The sequence below is a fragment of the Oncorhynchus keta genome, chromosome 21 (assembly GCF_023373465.1).
Source record: "Oncorhynchus keta strain PuntledgeMale-10-30-2019 chromosome 21, Oket_V2, whole genome shotgun sequence".
NCBI classification, from domain to species: Eukaryota; Metazoa; Chordata; class Actinopteri; order Salmoniformes; family Salmonidae; genus Oncorhynchus; species Oncorhynchus keta.
The window spans coordinates 56578700-56593396 of NC_068441.1; the positions used below are offsets into that span (position 1 = coordinate 56578700).

Consider the following 14697-nt stretch of genomic DNA (forward strand, 5'->3'; position numbering starts at 1 on the left):
TAGACAGGAGAACCAGAGAGGACAGGTCAGATTCAGGATGGACAGGAGAACCAGAGAGGACAGGTCAGATTCAGGATAGACAGGAGAACCAGAGGACAGGTCAGATTCAGGATGGACAGGAGAACCAGAGAGGACAGGTCAGATTCAGGATGGACAGGAGACCCAGAGAGGACAGGTCAGATTCAGGATAGACAGGAGAACCAGAGAGGACAGGTCAGATTCAGGATAGACAGGAGAACCAGAGGACAGGTCAGATTCAGGATAGACAGGAGAACCAGAGAGGACAGGTCAGATTCAGGATAGACAGGAGAACCAGAGGACAGGTCAGATTCAGGATAGACAGGAGAACCAGAGAGGACAGGTCAGATTCAGGATAGACAGGAGAACCAGAGAGGACAGGTCAGATTCAGGATAGACAGGAGAACCAGAGGACAGGTCAGATTCAGGATAGACAGGAGAACCAGAGGACAGGTCAGATTCAGGATAGACAGGAGAACCAGAGGACAGGTCAGATTCAGGATAGATTCAGGACAGGAGAACCAGAGGACAGGTCAGATTCAGGATAGACAGGAGAACCAGAGGACAGGTCAGATTCAGGATAGACAGGAGAACCAGAGGACAGGTCAGATTCAGGATAGACAGGAGAACCAGAGGACAGGTCAGATTCAGGATAGACAGGAGAACCAGAGGACAGGTCAGATTCAGGATAGACAGGAGAACCAGAGAGGACAGGTCAGATTCAGGATAGACAGGAGAACCAGAGAGGACAGGTCAGATTCAGGATAGACAGGAGAACCAGAGAGGACAGGTCAGATTCAGGATAGACAGGAGAACCAGAGAGGACAGGTCAGATTCAGGATAGACAGGAGAACCAGAGGACAGGTCAGATTCAGGATAGACAGGAGAACCAGAGGACAGGTCAGATTCAGGATAGACAGGAGAACCAGAGGACAGGTCAGATTCAGGATAGACAGGAGAACCAGAGAGGACAGGTCAGATTCAGGATAGACAGGAGAACCAGAGATGACAGGTCAGATTCAGGATAGACAGGAGAACCAGAGGACAGGTCAGATTCAGGATAGACAGGAGAACCAGAGGACACAGATTCAGGATAGACAGGAGAACCAGAGGACAGGTCAGATTCAGGATAGACAGGAGAACCAGAGAGGACAGGTCAGATTCAGGATAGACAGGAGAACCAGAGAGGACAGGTCAGATTCAGGATAGACAGGAGAACCAGAGGACAGGTCAGATTCAGGATAGACAGGAGAACCAGAGGACAGGTCAGATTCAGGATAGACAGGAGAACCAGAGAGGACAGGTCAGATTCAGGATAGACAGGAGAACCAGAGAGGACAGGTCAGATTCAGGATAGACAGGAGAACCAGAGGACAGGTCAGATTCAGGATAGACAGGAGAACCAGAGGACAGGTCAGATTCAGGATAGACAGGAGAACCAGAGAGGACAGGTCAGATTCAGGATGGACAGGAGAACCAGAGGACAGGTCAGATTCAGGATGGACAGGAGAACCAGAGAGGACAGGTCAGATTCAGGATGGACAGGAGAACCAGAGAGGACAGGTCAGATTCAGGATAGACAGGAGAACCAGAGAGGACAGGTCAGATTCAGGATAGACAGGAGAACCAGAGAGGACAGGTCAGATTCAGGATGGACAGGAGAACCAGAGAGGACAGGTCAGATTCAGGATAGACAGGAGAACCAGAGGACAGGTCAGATTCCAGGAGAACCAGAGGACAGGTCAGATTCAGGATAGACAGGAGAACCAGAGAGGACAGGTCAGATTCAGGATAGACAGGAGAACCAGAGAGGACAGGTCAGATTCAGGATAGACAGGAGAACCAGAGGACAGGTCAGATTCAGGATAGACAGGAGAACCAGAGAGGACAGGTCAGATTCAGGATAGACAGGAGAACCAGAGAGGACAGGTCAGATTCAGGATAGACAGGAGAACCAGAGGACAGGTCAGATTCAGGATAGAGGAGAACCAGAGGACAGGTCAGATTCAGGATAGACAGGAGAACCAGAGGACAGGTCAGATTCAGGATAGACAGGAGAACCAGAGGACAGGTCAGATTCAGGATAGACAGGAGAACCAGAGGACAGGTCAGATTCAGGATAGACAGGAGAACCAGAGGACAGGTCAGATTCAGGATAGACAGGAGAACCAGAGGACAGGTCAGATTCAGGATAGACAGGAGAACCAGAGGACAGGTCAGATTCAGGATGGACAGGAGAACCAGAGGACAGGTCAGATTCAGGATAGACAGGAGAACCAGAGAGGACAGGTCAGATTCAGGATAGACAGGAGAACCAGAGGACAGGTCAGATTCAGGATAGACAGGAGAACCAGAGGACAGGTCAGATTCAGGATAGACAGGAGAACCAGAGGACAGGTCAGATTCAGGATAGACAGGAGAACCAGAGGACAGGTCAGATTCAGGATGGACAGGAGAACGAGAGAGGACAGGTCAGATTCAGGATGGACAGGAGGACAGGTCAGATTCAGGATAGACAGGAGAACCAGAGAGGACAGGTCAGATTCAGGATGGACAGGAGAACGAGAGAGGACAGGTCAGATTCAGGATGGACAGGAGGACAGGTCAGATTCAGGATAGACAGGAGAACCAGAGAGGACAGGTCAGATTCAGGATGGACAGGAGGACAGGTCAGATTCAGGATAGACAGGAGAACCAGAGAGGACAGGTCAGATTCAGGATAGACAGGAGATTTAGACATGCCAAAGAGATAACTCGACCTCAAAGAGCAGGCCAGCTGAAACTAAACAGAGAGCTGACTCCAGTTTGGCTCCTCTGGAAGAGTAATACCTGGTATTACCACAGGGTGGTGCTGTACAGGAGTTGATCGAGTTCTCTTACACTCAACAGAGACTGGTTGGTTGTTAAGCAACAAAAACCAACACGGGCGCAACTTTGGGGGCAAAACAGATGAGGTTGTCTAAGATGGTTAACCACATGTAACCTTTTATACCATCTCTTGGTTAGCTAGCTAGCTAATTTTAGCCATATTAGCATTGCAATGAAATCAGTCAAAACACCTCAAAAGCTGAAAAGCTGAAACGAGCCACGTTAGATTCCCCACACGGCAGTTTCTTGTCATTCTTGCATAGTGATCTGGCCATCCAGAATCACAACAACAGGCTGACCTCTGACCCATGGAAGCGCCCACATGGTTTTCATGTCCTCGTCAGCTAATCCATCGATAGAGCCTGTGTAATGACCAGTATTTTACCTTTGAGTCTGTCAGGACTGGTAAGGCTGTCTCCTTCCGCTGTCTGGTTGTTCTGCAGGTGGGCATCTATGACCTCTGAGACAGATACATAATAGAGATCAGCCATTAATTAGTAAGACCGTGGTCATAACTAGAGGTCGACCGATTCATCGGAATGGCCGATTAATTAGGGCCGATTAATTAGGGCCGATTTCAAGTTTTCATAACAAATCGGAAATCAGTAATTTTGGATGCCGTTTTGTATTTATTTTTTACACCTTTATTTAACCAGGCAAATCAGTTAAGAACAAATTCTTATTTTCAATGACGGCCTAGGAACAGTGGGTTAACTGCCTGTTCAGGGGCAGAAAGACAGATTTTTACCTTGTCAGCTCAGGGATTCAATCTTGCAACTAGTCCAACGCTCTAACTACCTGCCTCACGAGGAGCCTGCCTGTTAAGCGCATGCAGTAAAAAGCCACGGTAAGTTGCTAGCTAGCATTAGTTATATTAGTTATCACTAGTTATAGCTACACATGGTTGACGATACTACTAATTTATCTAGCGTGTCCTGCGTTGCATATAATCGATGCGGTGCGTATTCGCGAAAAAGGACTGCCGTTGCTCCAACGTGTACCTAACCATAAACATCAACGCCTTTCTTAAAATCAATACACAAGTATAATATTTTTAAACCTGCATATTTAGTTAATACTGCCTGCTAACATGAATTTCTTATAACTAGGGAAATTGTGTCACTTCTCTTGCAACAGAGTCAGGGTGTATGCAGCAGTTTGGGCCGTCTGGCTCGTTGCGAACTGTGTGAAGACTATTTCTTCCTAACAAAGACAGCCAACTTCACCAAACGGGGGATGATTTAACAAAAGCGCATTTGCGAAAAAAGCACAATCATTGCATGACTGTACCAAACCATAAACATCAATGGCTTTCTTAAAATCAATACACAGAAGTATATATTTTTAAACCTGCATATTTAGCTAAAATAAATCCAGGTGAAATTGTGTCACTTCTCTTGCGTTCATTGCACGCAGTCAGGGTATATGCAACAGTTTGGCTCATTGCGAACTAATTTGCCGGAATTGTACGTAATTATGACATTACATTGAAGGTTGTGCAATGTAACAGGAATATTTAGACTGATGGATGCCACCCGGTAGATAAAATACGGAACGGTTCCGGATTTAACTGAAAGAATAAACGTCTTGTTTTCGAGATGATAGTTTCCGGATTCGACCGTATTAATGACCTAATGCTCGCATTTCTGTGTGTTATTATGATATAATTAAGTCTATGATTTGGTAGAGCAGTCTGACTGAGCGATGGTAGGCACCAGCAGGCTCATAAGCATTCATTCAAACAGCACTTTCGTGCGTTTTGCCAGCAACTCTGCTGTTTTTGACTTCAAGCCTATCAACTCCCAAGATTAGGCTGGTGTAGCGATGTGATGTGAAATGGCTAGCTAGTTAGCGGGGGTGCACGCTAATAGCGTTTCAAACGTCACTCGCTCTGAGACTTGGGAGTAGTTGTTCCCCTTACTCTGCATGGGTAATGCTGCTTCGAGGCTGGCTGTTGTCGATGTGTTCCTGGTTTAAGCCCAGGTAGGGGCGAGGAGAGGGACGGAAGCTATACTGTTACACTGGCAACACTAAAGTGCATATAAGAACATCCAATAGTCAAAGGTATATGAAATACAAATGGTATAGAGAGAAATAGTCCTATAAATACTATATTAACTACAAACTAAAACCTCTTACCTTGGAATATTGAAGACTCATGCTAAAAGGAACCACCAGCTTTCATATGTTCTCATGTTCTGAGCAAGGAACTTAAATGTTAGCTTTCTTACATGGCACATATTGCACTTTTACTTTCTTCTCCAACACTTTGTTTTTGCATTATTTAAAACCAAATTGAACAGGTTTCATTATTTATTTGAGGCTAAATTGATTTTTATTGATGTATTATATTAAGTAAAAATAAGTGTTCATTCAGTATTGTTGTAATTGTCATTATTACAAATAAATTTGAAAAATCGTCCGATTAATCGGTATCGCCTTTTTTGTTTGTTGGGATCCTCCAATAATCGGTATCGGCGTTGAAAAATCATAATCGGTCGACCTCTAGTTATAACACCTCATATCAGTTACATTTAGGGAAAAGTATTGGAAATCAGCATACGATACAATTTTTTTTATCTGTCCCTAATATTCAAATTTGAGAGGAGCAAAACTCATCTCCTGACACTTATGCCAGCACATTTGTACAATCAAAATTAACTGAATGTTTCATTTGATTTTCTAATGATAAATCACTCAGTGAACATGCCTGGGCCTGAATAAATAATAATAACAAGCAGACTGACTAAAACAACCATATGACCTCAGCCAAGCAGACCAACTAAACAACCATATGGCCTCAGCCAAGTAGACTGACTAAAACAACCATATGGCCTCAGCCAAGTAGACCAACTAAAACAACCATATGACCTCAGCCAAGTAGACTGACTAAAACAACCATATGGCCTCAGCCAAGTAGACTGACTAAACCAACCATATGGCCTCAGCCAAGTAGATTGACGAAACCAACCATATGACCTCAGCCAAGTAGCCCGACTAAAACAACCATATGGCCTCAGCCAAGTAGACCAACTAAACAACCATATGGCCTCAGCCAAGTAGACCAACTAAACAACCATATGGCCTCAGCCAAGTAGACTGACTAAAACAACCATATGGCCTCAGCCAAGTAGACCAACTAAACAACCATATGGCCTCAGCCAAGTAGACTGACTAAAACAAACATATGACCTCAGCCAAGTAGCCCGACTAAACAACCATATGGCCTCAGCCAAGTAGACCAACTAAACAACCATATGGCCTCAGCCAAGCAGACCGACTAAACAACCATATGGCCTCAGCCAAGTAGACCAACTAAACAACCATATGGCCTCAGCCAAGTAGACTGACTAAAACAACCATATGGCCTCAGCCAAGTAGACCAACTAAACAACCATATGGCCTCAGCCAAGTAGACTGACTAAAACAACCATATGGCCTCAGCCAAGTAGACCAATTAAACAACCATATGACCTCAGCCAAGTAGACCGACTAAAACAACCATATGGCCTCAGCCAAGTAGACCAACTAAACAACCATATGGCCTCAGCCAAGCAGACCGACTAAACAACCATATGGCCTCAGCCAAGTAGACCAACTAAACAACCATATGGCCTCAGCCAAGTAGACTGACTAAAACAACCATATGGCCTCAGCCAAGTAGACCAATTAAACAACCATATGACCTCAGCCAAGTAGACCGACTAAAACAACCATATGGCCTCAGCCAAGTAGACCAACTAAACAACCATATGGCCTCAGCCAAGTAGACTGACTAAAACAAACATATGACCTCAGCCAAGTAGCCCGACTAAACAACCATATGACCTCAGCCAAGTAGACTGACTAAAACAACCATATGGCCTCAGCCAAGTAGACCAACTAAACAACCATATGGCCTCAGCCAAGTAGCCTGACTAAAACAACCATATGGCCTCAGCCAAGTAGCCTGACTAAAACAACCATATGACCTCAGCCAAGTAGACCAACTAAACAACCATATGGCCTCAGCCAAGTAGCAAAACCATCGAGAACACACACATTAACACAACAAGAAAACAAACACTTACCGTCAAAGTTGGCCAGCTTGTGCAACGACGAGCCAACTGCTTCTTTCAACTGTTTCACGGCTGTAGAGGGGAGAAATTGAGGTCAAAACGTGACGATGACTGAATGGGGCACCTGTTGAGTGAGAGAAGCATCCATCTCTAGACCTCGTCTCAGGATTAGCCCCTGGCTAGCTTCTGAGCAGCATTAGTAGGTAGTTAGCTCGTTTAAGAACAGCGAACCAAATAAAACGCTGTTCATCAACCAATCAGCAATAAGCAAATTTAATTTGGCATGCTGGAATTCTCTCAACACAGTACCACTCAAAGCAGTGTGATGTAAAAATGTACAGAACAGTACAAACGATCGACGCAAAAAACAACAGCTTGAGTCATCACTGGCAGGTAAACTAAAGTACCCAACATGCAACAGAACACAGAAGTTAAAGCACCCAGACAGTCCAAGAGAGGAACCACACAGTTAGGCCAAATATGAAGTTAAAAAGGTGGTGTTATCATGCAGAAAACCAAAGGGTGATTGTGAATGTCTCAAAAGAAGAGGAAAAACAAGTTACGCAATTATATGAAGAAACAATATGCAAAGGAAACCATTCTAATAACCTGCCCTGAGACACGGTACATACTCCTATACCAGGAAACCATTCTAATAGCCTGCCCTGAGACACGGTACATACTCCTATACCAGGAAACCATTCTAATAGCCTGCCCTGAGACACGGTACATACTCCTATACCAGGAAACCATTCTAATAGCCTGCCCTGAGACACGGTACATACTCCTATACCAGGAAACCATTCTAATAGCCTGCTCTGAGACACGGTACATACTCCTATACCAGGAAACCATTCTAATTGCCCTAACAGCCTGCCCTGAGACACCTGCCCTGAGGTACATACTCCTATACCAGGAAACCATTCTAATAGCCTGCCCTGAGACACGGTACATACTCCTATACCAGGAAACCATTCTAATAGCCTGCTCTGAGACACGGTAAATACTCCTATACCAGGAAACCATTCTAATAGCCTGCCCTGAGACACGGTACATACTCCTATACCAGGAAACCATTCTAATAGCCTGCTCTGAGACACGGTACATACTCCTATACCAGGAAACCATTCTAATAGCCTGCTCTGAGACACGGTACATACTCCTATACCAGGAAACCATTCTAATAGCCTGCCCTGAGACACGGTACATACTCCTATACCAGGAAACCATTCTAATAGCCTGCCCTGAGACACGGTACATACTCCTATACCAGGAAACCATTCTAATAGCCTGCCCTGAGACACGGTACATACTCCTATACCAGGAAACCATTCTAATAGCCTGCTCTGAGACACGGTACATACTCCTATACCAGGAAACCATTCTAATAGCCTGCTCTGAGACACGGTACATACTCCTATACCAGGAAACCATTCTAATAGCCTGCTCTGAGACACGGTACATTCTCCTATACCAGGAAACCATTCTAATAGCCTGCCCTGAGACACGGTACATACTCCTATACCAGGAAACCATTCTAATAGCCTGCCCTGAGACACGGTACATTCTCCTATACCAGGAAACCATTCTAATAGCCTGTCCTGAGACACGGTACATACTCCTATACCAGGAAACCATTCTAATAGCCTGTCCTGAGACACGGTACACACTCCTATACCAGGAAACCATTCTAATAGCCTGCTCTGAGACACGGTACATTCTCCTATACCAGGAAACCATTCTAATAGCCTGCTCTGAGACACGGTACATTCTCCTATACCAGGAAACCATTCTAATAGCCAGCCCTGAGACACGGTACATACTCCTATACCAGGAAACCATTCTAATAGCCTGCCCTGAGACACGGTACATACTCCTATACCAGGAAACCATTCTAATAGCCTGCTCTTAGAAACGGTACATTCTCCTATACCAGGAAACCATTCTAATAGCCTGTCCTGAGACACGGTACATACTCCTATACCAGGAAACCATTCTAATAGCCTGTCCTGAGACACGGTACATACTCCTATACCAGGAAACCATTCTAATAGCCTGCCCTGAGACACGGTACATACTCCTATACCAGGAAACCATTCTAATAGCCTGCTCTGAGACACGGTACATACTCCTATACCAGGAAACCATTCTAATAGCCTGCCCTGAGACACGGTACATACTCCTATACCAGGAAACCATTCTAATAGCCTGCCCTGAGACACGGTACATACTCCTATACCAGGAAACCATTCTAATAGCCTGTCCTGAGACACGGTACATACTCCTATACCAGGAAACCATTCTAATAGCCTGCCCTGAGACACGGTACATACCCCTATACCAGGAAACCATTCTAATAGCCTGCCCTGAGACACGGTACATACTCCTATACCAGGAAACCATTCTAATAGCCTGCCCTGAGACACGGTACATTCTCCTATACCAGGAAACCATTCTAATAGCCTGTCCTGAGACACGGTACATAATCCTATACCAGGAAACCATTCTAATAGCCTGCCCTGAGACACGGTACATACTCCTATACCAGGAAACCATTCTAATAGCCTGCTCTGAGACACGGTACATTCTCCTATACCAGGAAACCATTCTAATAGCCTGCCCTGAGACACGGTACATACTCCTATACCAGGAAACCATTCTAATAGCCTGCCCTGAGACACGGTACATTCTCCTATACCAGGAAACCATTCTAATAGCCTGTCCTGAGACACGGTACATAATACTATACCAGGAAACCATTCTAATAGCCTGCCCTGAGACACGGTACATACTCCTATACCAGGAAACCATTCTAATAGCCTGCCCTGAGACACGGTACATACTCCTATACCAGGTACATAATAGCGGTACATACTCCTATAACAGGAAACCATTCTAATAGCCTGCTCTGAGACACGGTACATTCTCCTATACCAGGAAACCATTCTAATAGCCTGCCCTGAGACACGGTACATTCTCCTATACCAGGAAACCATTCTAATAGCCTGCCCTGAGACACGGTACATACTCCTATACCAGGAAACCATTCTAATAGCCTGCCCTGAGACACGGTACATTCTCCTATACCAGGAAACCATTCTAATAGCCTGTCCTGAGACACGGTACATTCTCCTATACCAGGAAACCATTCTAATAGCCTGTCCTGAGACACGGTACATAATCCTATACCAGGAAACCATTCTAATAGCCTGCCCTGAGACACGGTACATACTCCTATACCAGGAAACCATTCTAATAGCCTGCCCTGAGACACGGTACATACTCCTATACCAGGAAACCATTCTAATAGCCTGCCCTGAGACACGGTACATTCTCCTATACCAGGAAACCATTCTAATAGCCTGCTCCTGAGACACGGTACATTCTCCTATACCAGGAAACCATTCTAATAGCCTGTCCTGAGACACGGTTCTACCTGCCCTGAGACACGGTACATCCTATACCAGGAAACCATTCTAATAGCCTGCCCTGAGACACGGTACATACTCCTATACCAGGAAACCATTCTAATAGCCTGCCCTGAGACACGGTACATACTCCTATACCAGGAAACCATTCTAATAGCCTGCCCTGAGACACGGTACATTCTCCTATACCAGGAAACCATTCTAATAGCCTGCCCTGAGACACGGTACATACTCCTATACCAGGAAACCATTCTAATAGCCTGCCCTGAGACACGGTACATTATCCTATACCAGGAAACCATTCTAATAGCCTGCCCTGAGACACGGTACATTCTCCTATACCAGGAAACCATTCTAATAGCCTGTCCTGAGACACGGTACATAATCCTATACCAGGAAACCATTCTAATAGCCTGCCCTGAGACACGGTACATTCTCCTATACCAGGAAACCATTCTAATAGCCTGCCCTGAGACACGGTACATACTCCTATACCAGGAAACCATTCTAATAGCCTGCTCTGAGACACGGTACATACTCCTATACCAGGAAACCATTCTAATAGCCTGCCCTGAGACACGGTACATACTCCTATACCAGGAAACCATTCTAATAGCCTGCTCTGAGACACGGTACATACTCCTATACCAGGAAACCATTCTAATAGCCTGCCCTGAGACACGGTACATACTCCTATACCAGGAAACCATTCTAATAGCCTGCCCTGAGACACGGTACATACTCCTATACCAGGAAACCATTCTAATAGCCTGCCCTGAGACACGGTACATACTCCTATACCAGGAAACCATTCTAATAGCCTGCCCTGAGACACGGTACATACTCCTATACCAGGAAACCATTCTAATAGCCTGCCCACGGTACATACTGAGACATTCGGTAGACATACTCCCTATACCAGGAAACCATTCTAATAGCCTGCTCTGAGACACGGTACATTCTCCTATACCAGGAAACCATTCTAATAGCCTGCCCTGAGACACGGTACATAATAGCTCCTATACCAGGAAACCATTCTAATAGCCTGCCCTGAGACACGGTACATTCTAATAGCTCCTATACCAGGAAACCATTCTAATAGCCTGCCCTGAGACACGGTACATACTCCTATACCAGGAAACCATTCTAATAGCCTGTCCTGAGACACGGTACATTCTCCTATACCAGGAAACCATTCTAATAGCCTGCTCTGAGACACGGTACATACTCCTATACCAGGAAACCATTCTAATAGCCTGTCCTGAGACACGGTACATTATCCTATACCAGGAAACCATTCTAATAGCCTGCCCTGAGACACGGTACATACTCCTATACCAGGAAACCATTCTAATAGCCTGCCCTGAGACACGGTACATACTCCTATACCAGGAAACCATTCTAATAGCCTGCTCTGAGACACGGTACATTCTCCTATACCAGGAAACCATTCTAATAGCCTGTCCTGAGACACGGTACATACTCCTATACCAGGAAACCATTCTAATAGCCTGCCCTGAGACACGGTACATACTCCTATACCAGGAAACCATTCTAATAGCCTGCCCTGAGACACGGTACATACTCCTATACCAGGAAACCATTCTAATAGCCTGCTCTGAGACACGGTACATACTCCTATACCAGGAAACCATTCTAATAGCCTGCCCTGAGACACGGTACATACTCCTATACCAGGAAACCATTCTAATAGCCTGCCCTGAGACACGGTACATACTCCTATACCAGGAAACCATTCTAATAGCCTGTCCTGAGACACGGTACCTGCCCTGATACCTATACCAGGAAACCATTCTAATAGCCTGCCCTGAGACACGGTACATACTCCTATACCAGGAAACCATTCTAATAGCCTGCCCTGAGACACGGTACATACTCCTATACCAGGAAACCATTCTAATAGCCTGCCCTGAGGTACATACTCCTATACCAGGAAACCATTCTAATAGCCTGTCCTGAGACACGGTACATAATCCTATACCAGGAAACCATTCTAATAGCCTGCCCTGAGACACGGTACATACTCCTATACCAGGAAACCATTCTAATAGCCTGCCCTGAGACACGGTACATACTCCTATACCAGGAAACCATTCTAATAGCCTGCCTGAGACTTCTCCTATACCAGAAACCATTCTGATAGCCTGCCCTGAGACACGGTACATTCTCCTATACCAGGAAACCATTCTAATAGCCTGCCCTGAGACACGGTACATACTCCTATACCAGGAAACCATTCTAATAGCCTGCCCTGAGACACGGTACATTCTCCTATACCAGGAAACCATTCTAATAGCCTGCTCCTGAGGAAACCATTCTAATAGCCTGCCCTGAGACATACATACTCCTATACCAGGAAACCATTCTAATAGCCTGCCCTGAGACACGGTACATACTCCTATACCAGGAAACCATTCTAATAGCCTGCCCTGAGACACGGTACATACTCCTATACCAGGAAACCATTCTAATAGCCTGCTCTGAGACACGGTACATATACCAGGAAACCATTCTAATAGCCTGCCCTGAGACACGGTACATTCTCCTATACCAGGAAACCATTCTAATAGCCTGCCCTGAGACACGGTACAGACACGGCATACCTATACCAGGAAACCATACTCCTATACCAGGAAACCATTCTAATAGCCTGCCCTGAGACACGGTACATTCTCCTATACCAGGAAACCATTCTAATAGCCTGTCCTGAGACACGCCTGTCCTGAGACACGTACATAATCCTATACCAGGAAACCATTCTAATAGCCTGCCCTGAGACACGGTACATAAACCAGGAAACCATTCTAATAGCCTGCCCTGAGACACGGTACATTCTCCTATACCAGGAAACCATTCTAATAGCCTGCCCTGAGACACGGTACATACTCCTATACCAGGAAACCATTCTAATAGCCTGCCCTGCCCTGAGACACGGTACATACTCCTATACCAGGAAACCATTCTAATAGCCTGTCCTGAGACACGGTACATACTCCTATACCAGGAAACCATTCTAATAGCCTGCTCTGAGACACGGTACATACTCCTATACCAGGAAACCATTCTAATAGCCTGCCCTGAGCCTGTCCTGAGACACGGTACATTATCCTATACCAGGAAACCATTCTAATAGCCTGCCCTGAGACACGGTACATTCTCCTATACCAGGAAACCATTCTAATAGCCTGTCCTGAGACACGGTACATAATCCTTCTATACCAGGAAACCATTCTAATAGCCTGCCCTGAGAGACATACGGTTCTACATTCTCCTATACCAGGAAACCATTCTGATAGCCTGCCTGAGACACGGTACATACTCCTATACCAGGAAACCATTCTGATAGCCTGCTCTGAGACACGGTACATACTCCTTCTAATACCAGGAAACCATTCTAATAGCCTGTCCTGAGACACGGTACATACTCCTATACCAGGAAACCATTCTAATAGCCTGTCCTGAGACACGGTACATACTCCTATACCAGGAAACCATTCTAATAGCCTGCTCTGAGACACGGTACATACTCCTATACCAGGAAACCATTCTGATAGCCTGCTCTGAGACACGGTACATACTCCTATACCAGGAAACCATTCTGATAGCCTGCTCTGAGACACGGTACATACTCCTATACCAGGAAACCATTCTAATAGCCTGTCCTGAGACACGGTACATACTCCTATACCAGGAAACCATTCTGATAGCCTGCTCTGAGACACGGTACATACTCCTATACCAGGAAACCATTCTAATAGCCTGTCCTGAGACACGGTACATACTCCTATACCAGGAAACCATTCTAATAGCCTGTCCTGAGACACGGTACATACTCCTATACCAGGAAACCATTCTAATAGCCTGCTCTGAGACACGGTACATACTCCTATACCAGGAAACCATTCTGATAGCCTGCTCTGAGACACGGTACATACTCCTATACCAGGAAACCATTCTGATAGCCTGCTCTGAGACACGGTACATACTCCTATACCAGGAAACCATTCTAATAGCCTGTCCTGAGACACGGTACATACTCCTATACCAGGAAACCATTCTAATAGCCTGTCCTGAGACACGGTACATACTCCTATACCAGGAAACCATTCTAATAGCCTGCTCTGAGACACGGTACATACTCCTATACCAGGAAACCATTCTAATAGCCTGTCCTGAGACACGGTACATTATCCTATACCAGGAAACCATTCTAATAGCCTGCCCTGAGACACGGTACATTCTCCTATACCAGGAAACCATTCTAATAGCCTGTCCTGAGACACGGTACATAATCCTATACCAGG

The 14697-nt window shown here is 45.5% G+C and overlaps 1 protein-coding gene across 16 annotated transcripts in view; it reads right to left on the bottom strand.

Moving 5' to 3' along the window:
• slmapa (sarcolemma associated protein a) overlaps positions 1-14697 on the bottom strand; it is a 156400-nt gene that overhangs the window by 49473 nt on the left and 92230 nt on the right. For all 16 annotated transcript variants that reach the window (XM_052474418.1, XM_052474405.1, XM_052474402.1 and 13 more), the window contains 2 exons: positions 6957-7016; positions 3272-3346 (listed from right to left, as the gene is read on the bottom strand). In XM_052474418.1, the coding sequence (XP_052330378.1) occupies positions 3272-3346; positions 6957-7016 (135 nt within the window). The remainder of the gene's footprint in view (positions 1-3271; positions 3347-6956; positions 7017-14697) is intronic.